The sequence below is a fragment of the Pundamilia nyererei genome, unplaced genomic scaffold (genome assembly GCF_000239375.1).
Source record: "Pundamilia nyererei isolate P.nyererei 1_Seehausen unplaced genomic scaffold, PunNye1.0 scaffold00075, whole genome shotgun sequence".
Lineage (NCBI taxonomy): Eukaryota > Metazoa > Chordata > Actinopteri > Cichliformes > Cichlidae > Pundamilia > Pundamilia nyererei.
The window spans coordinates 1886053-1892152 of NW_005187476.1; the positions used below are offsets into that span (position 1 = coordinate 1886053).

At 39.4% G+C, this 6100-nt stretch overlaps 1 protein-coding gene across 2 annotated transcripts; it reads left to right on the plus strand.

Annotated features, from left to right (window-relative positions):
• Positions 1-874: 874 nt before the first annotated feature.
• On the plus strand, positions 875-5700 carry LOC102203730 (zinc finger protein 37). Of its 2 annotated transcripts, none has more exons than XM_005737397.1 (4): positions 875-1783; positions 1881-2014; positions 2241-2343; positions 3292-5700. In XM_005737397.1, exons 1-4 carry the CDS (start codon positions 1480-1482, stop codon positions 4491-4493), a joined length of 1743 nt encoding a protein of 580 aa, XP_005737454.1. In that variant the 5' UTR covers positions 875-1479; the 3' UTR covers positions 4494-5700. The 2 variants fall into 2 exon arrangements, with proteins under 2 accessions (XP_005737454.1, XP_005737455.1); XM_005737398.1 differs by having other exon boundaries at positions 1884-2014.
• The last annotated feature ends 400 nt before the right edge of the window (positions 5701-6100 follow it).

Here is a 6100-nt window from a genome sequence, read left to right on the forward strand (position 1 = left end):
CCACACACACCAAACAGCACTGTGATCTAGACAGCAGCTGAATAGTCTTGGTCCCATGTCTATTAGGAGCCTGTGTTCTCAAAACAAATTCAGAGGCACTGTTTTTATAGTTTAAAAGTCATGTTGCCTGTTTATTGCCTAATGAAATCTAGGGCCTGATACATTTAAATATTTTTTTAAAGGAATAGAAAGAGTACAATCAAATTACTTTGATTCATTTTATAGTTACGATTTCATTTGTTTACCTAATGTTTTTATTTTGCTGTTAAAAGAAGTAATATTATTATTAGTATTATGTACACTAGCATTTTCCTTAAAGACATTTCCACCACAAGGTGGTGGTAAAAATTGGTGCATATTATCCTCACAAGAACGCTGGAAGTTAATTTTCTGAGGCTCAAAGGTTTGTTGTGGGGATATGAGACAGAACTGTAAACTCAGTGAAGTGGATTTAATTTAAGGTCTGGACTCAGGGAAAGGCCTAAAACAGGCAAGTGGGAAAAACCACTGCCTCTTCTGTTTGTGTAAAGAAGTTTAGCTACATATTTAATTCTCAAGATACAAAAAAAAAGTGGAAGAAAACTTAGTTTTTCTACATGATAGAAAAACTACGACAAAACTAATAGTTTTTTAGTAAAAGAAAGAAATAATGTGCAAAAGAATAAGTTCTGTTAGTTCTAACTGCCCATAAATTCTGTAGTAGACAGTAAAAAAATAGATTTTCTGTCATTTAATTATCTAATACTTTATTACTTTCATGTAGTATGAAAAGTCCAAAATTTACAATCTTCTTCACAACGCTGTCCAGTCGGCCGGAAAGAAAATATGAAAAAAAAAAATGTCCGCAAATCGCAAGTTAAAACTGACTGCCAGGTGCAGCCTGATGGTTTCACTTTAGTAAAACGCGTTTCGTTTTTTACTCGTCTCCAGTCGAGGCCACCGTACTGCGTTGTGCGTGACGCCACGAGCAAAAACAAGGACCACAGGCGAGTGATGAGTAGCTAGCTCCGTTCAACGCAATTTAATTCCTTTATCTAAACAGCTGTTACAATCGAAAGCAAAAACCCACGCGTGAAACATCTCGACAATTAAGATTTCACTCCCGTTTACAAGTGTCTGTAGCACTCGTACCGGACACGATATCACACGAATGCTACAGCTAAATATTAGCTGGCTAGCTGACAGTTCAAATCGACGTCTCATATCAGTAAACATCGCGTTAGGCTGCTTTTTACCATTAATAATGTTATTAATAAAAGCTTATCCCTCCTCACGAGGAATACCGACAGCGGAAAATTGGTGTATTGTTGAATAGAAATTACTCTGCGGTTATGGCCTTCAGCTTACAACATGTAGCAGGATTTTCACAATACACCATTTAATAAAACATCAAACGTCATTCTCCTTTGCATTCATTCACTAAAGCACATAAGCCCCGTGAGTAACAGCTAATAGACAGGGAGGCTGATAGAGTGCACCATGTCGGACCTGGACACCCTCATAGTCACCTTTCAGACCCAGCTTTCAGATGTGATGGAGGCTGTAGTGAAGACAGCCATGTTTGAGGTGACCAGGTTGGTGGAAGATGTGTTTTTGGTGGAGGTGAAGCGCAGGAGCCAGGAGATAGAGTCCCTGAGGATGCAGCTGCAGTGGATTGAGAGCAAATTCAAGGATCAAGCAGGGAAAGAAGGAGGAAAGACTGGAAGGGGCGTGCACTGTGCAAGGCATGGTGTGGAACTGTCCACTGACACTGCAGAAAAAAGGCCTAAAAACCATCAGGAAGGTAAGAAGAAACAGATGTAAAATGAATTTTATATAGGTCATGGGATGCCCTAAATATTGTAAACACTGTTGTGTTTCTGTTTTTTTTTTTTTTAAAGAACAAGTTAGTGTGAAGACAGAGAGTGACTCTTTTGAAAGATGGACAGCAAGCTGCAGACTAGAAGACACATCAGAGTCGCTACCAGAGGCAGACAGTGCTACAGCTGCACAGAGCCCTGAAAGGGAGCCAGAGGTGAGCCAGATTAAATGACTACCAGAGCAAAGTTATGTTGTACTGACATTAAATAATCATCATCTTCTTTATGTATCTGCATTTTATTGGGTGCTTCTGGACACATTTCAAGTGCTATAAGAGCTGTAATGTTGTATAAAAAAAAACAGTATCGATAATGGCTCTAAAAATTGGTGAAATGGAACCAGTAGATATTCACAGTATTCCATGCACTGTATGTCTTCAGGCAGCAGAAGAAAAGGATGTGAGATCAGCTGTTGCTACGAAGGAGGAAGAAGTTAGTCAGCCATCTTGCTCCTCTGTGCATATGGGAGGGTGGAACTGTAGTGGTACGTATTGTTAGGATCTTATCTTTCTTTCAGTCTGTCCATAGTAAAGGAACATTAAGCATTATTTATTGCACAAACACATACCCTCTCGACCCTACCGTGTGCCGTGATATAGCTCCCTATCCCCTCAAGCAGGTGTTATGGTTGACACATTGTTTTATAATTTATTCTTTGTTTTAGGAGAGCTTGACTTGTTAACCTCAACTCAGTTCTGCTCAACATTAATAAATTAATATAATTTTTTTTTGTTATCTCTGTGGCTCCTGGGGAAAATTAATTGCCAGACAAACAGTGACCACTAGGCAATTTCCACATCCTTTGTTGTTGTTCAAACTCCCCACCCCAGTACATGACAGGTTTGTGTTGCAGGTAGGCCACTTTAACATTCAGACTCTTTTACATGAAGAATGTTGAATTAAGCAAGACATTTTCTCAGAAAGGTGTCGCCTGGATTGCAGTTGGTGTTTTTCCAGCATTAATGGTACCTACAATGATGTGCATGCTAATATACGCTCAAATAGACTTTAAACATCTGAAAAGTTGGGAAATTCCTTTATTTCACCATGCAAAACATTAAACACAACCTAGAACACAAAAGATTAGGTTTCTTTCTTCAATAAGCCTAATATGATAAAACAAAGTAGCCAATATAAGGTAAAAATCTTAATAAAGTACAATAGAATATAATGCAAATAGTAGGATATAATACAACACATTAGTATAATAAATTCAGTAAAGTAAACTAGAATAAAATGGCTTTTCAAATTTAGCAGATGACATTAAAGTGACTGGTCCCTATCTCCAAAATGAAGATAGAATTTTTGTTGTCCACTTTACCTCAGTGCACCTAAAAAGGATTCAGGCCCGAAAGAAACAATAACATTGTTGCATTTTTTAATTAATTAATTTTTATTTCCTTAATTTAAAAGAAAAATCCTTATTTTCTAGATGAAGAGGGACCTGGATCAGACAACGAGAGTGGAACAGTTCAGGTACAACCCAAACAGACTGAAGAAAACAGCGAGGAATTATTGAGAAATGTCATGAAGAAAGACCCACAGATAGCTTCGGGTTATGGCTTTCCTGAAGACAGGCAGGAAAAACACCTGTCTACAGATCGACCGCGTGTTTCATCTTTGGAAATAGATACCAGTTGGGCTGGCTTGACTGTCACAGGCGCTGAGTTGTTGCAGAATCCCAGACTTGGAGCTGAAACGGAACGTGATCCAGTCAAAACTAAAGGAGAACATGAGCTGTCTGATTCTGTCAGAGCGGACATTCAGGTTACCCCAGGCAGAGATAAAATTTCATCCTCAGGGTCCCCTAAGGCAAGACTAAAAAACAGTGATGTTTTAGGCCTGACTATCAAGAAGGAAGTCATTCTTGATTCTGATGGATGTGAGGAAGGTGAGCATATAGAAAAGAAAATAACAAACTCAGGTATGTCCTCTTTTTCATGTTCAGTAAAGCAGCACAAGGTGAGTTCAGAAGCACACAGACTAAACCACATTTCTCAAAAAGCTGCTGTGCAAGAGGTTATGAAGCTACATTCCAAAGCCGGTTCAGGTTTCAGATTGCAAGCCGCTTTACAGCATCTCCACCGACCGATGAAAAAGCCGTCTCACACTCTCTCGAACAGTACCGCTGCCGCACTGACTATAGCTCCCTCTCAAGTTGTAAACTTAAATAACCTTCAAAGAATTCCCTCCACATCCAAAGCATCTCCTGCTGTATCCTCAATCCAGCGAGTTCACCTGGGTGACAAACAGACATCAACCCTTAACCGAACTGGAGACTCCTGGGTCAGCAACAGGTCCCAGCACCATCCTGCAAACTCTCACCACGTCAGTCCTGGTACCCATCCAGACTCTCAGTCTCACGCTGCTCCAAGGCATCTCCTACGCTGTGGGCAGTGTGGGAAGTGCTTCCCCCACCCCAGTAACTTGAAGGCCCACCTGCAGACTCACACAGGTGAGCGGCCTTTCTGCTGTTCGCTCTGTGGCCGGAGTTTCACCAAGCTGAGCAACCTTAAAGCACACCGTCGCGTCCACACTGGAGAGAGACCATACTGCTGCTTGGCCTGTGGCAAACGCTTTACCCAGAAATGTAATCTCAAACGCCACCAGAGGATCCACCTTGATGCATGTTGATAGAGATCCAACATACATCATGAAAGGACAACTTAAATATGTGTATTTCTTTAAGATGCTACAGAGCTATGTTGTGTTGCAATACAGTCTGTGTGAGGCTTTGCAGGCCTTCTTTTTAGTATATTTATCTTTTAAAGTGATTGTCCTGAATAATACTGTGCATTCCAGAAAGGTTAATCTAATAACATATAAAAATGTTTTAATGTTACTAAAGGATGAAAAACAAGAATGTGTTGTGTCGTTTACCGTGTGCAAAGATAGGGCAGTTGATACATTTGGTCAGTAAAAGACTGTGAATATGCATATTATTGTGTTGTGTCAACTGCAATGTGCCTGTGAGCACACAAGCACTTGTCAGCCATGGATCAGAGCTTACATTTATCAGCTGTAACATTTATTCAAACTGGTAAGCCTAGCTCTAAAAATACTTTGCAAAATACTACAAATTTAAACAGATATCCACAGGACACTAAAATTGGTTAAGGTGCAGTAGTTAATGTCTGCAACAGCAACTTTTCTTGCTATACCTCTCGTTATGCCAACTTTGCATTAAAAAAATTTAAGTTTATTGATCAGTGCTTAGATTTTGTTTTTAATGAGGAAAATTACATCATAAAGAAAAAGCTTATGACTGCTCTCTTATTTGTAAGGAGCTGCTGCAGCAGATGGAGCCACATATTTGATTTGGCACTGAGTTTTAAGCTGGATGCTCTTCCTGATGCAACCCTCCCAGGGATTTGTGCCTGCTCTCGGGGATTTGTGCCTCCTCCCAGTCTTGTACCGGGGATCTTTCATGTTGAGGGAATGTGTTAACAGCGCTGCCCTCTTGATTACATCATAAAGTAAGAAAAGTCGCGATTGCCATAATCTAGAAGAACATCCATTTAATTAATTTTTAGCAGATAATTTTTAATACAAGAGTTTACAGCCTGCAGAGTAAGTTGATAAATGGTTCCAAGTTGTTCTTTAAAACTTGTTAATAAATATAGGCCCAAATCATTTGATCTAAGAACCCTCCCTCCGGTAACGAAACAGTTTTAATGTAGATGCATCCTTTCTTAGTTTTAAAATTGTACAATGATCGATGATCTGATATTTCAAGATGCAAAGACTTCTTTACCAATGTCTTGAAAAGTGCTTCTTTTGAAAAAACGATGTATCATAAGTGATGGTAAATGGTAAATGGCCTGTATTTATATAGCGCTTTACTAGTCCCTAAGGACCCCAAAGCACTTTACATATCCAGTCATCCACACACATTCACACACTGGTGATGGCAAGCTACATTGTAGCCACAGCCACCCTGGGGGGCACTGACAGAGGCGATGACTACATTCATATTTAAATATTCATTAATCGTATCTGTTTAAGTAAAAAAAAAAAGCCTTAAAATAACCCTGATATTAAGGTTTTAAACAATATTGCAGTATCTTAATTGAACACTTGGTGTCATCCTTTCACCAAACTTATTGTGGCAACGAGGACCTGGGCAGAGATTTTTTTTTTGTTGAGGATTTCGTATCCTCTTGTCTTGCTTCTAATGTAATAATGTAATATAGAGGTGCTCTCAAAGAAAACCCCTCCATTACAGTAACAATCCGTGGTAA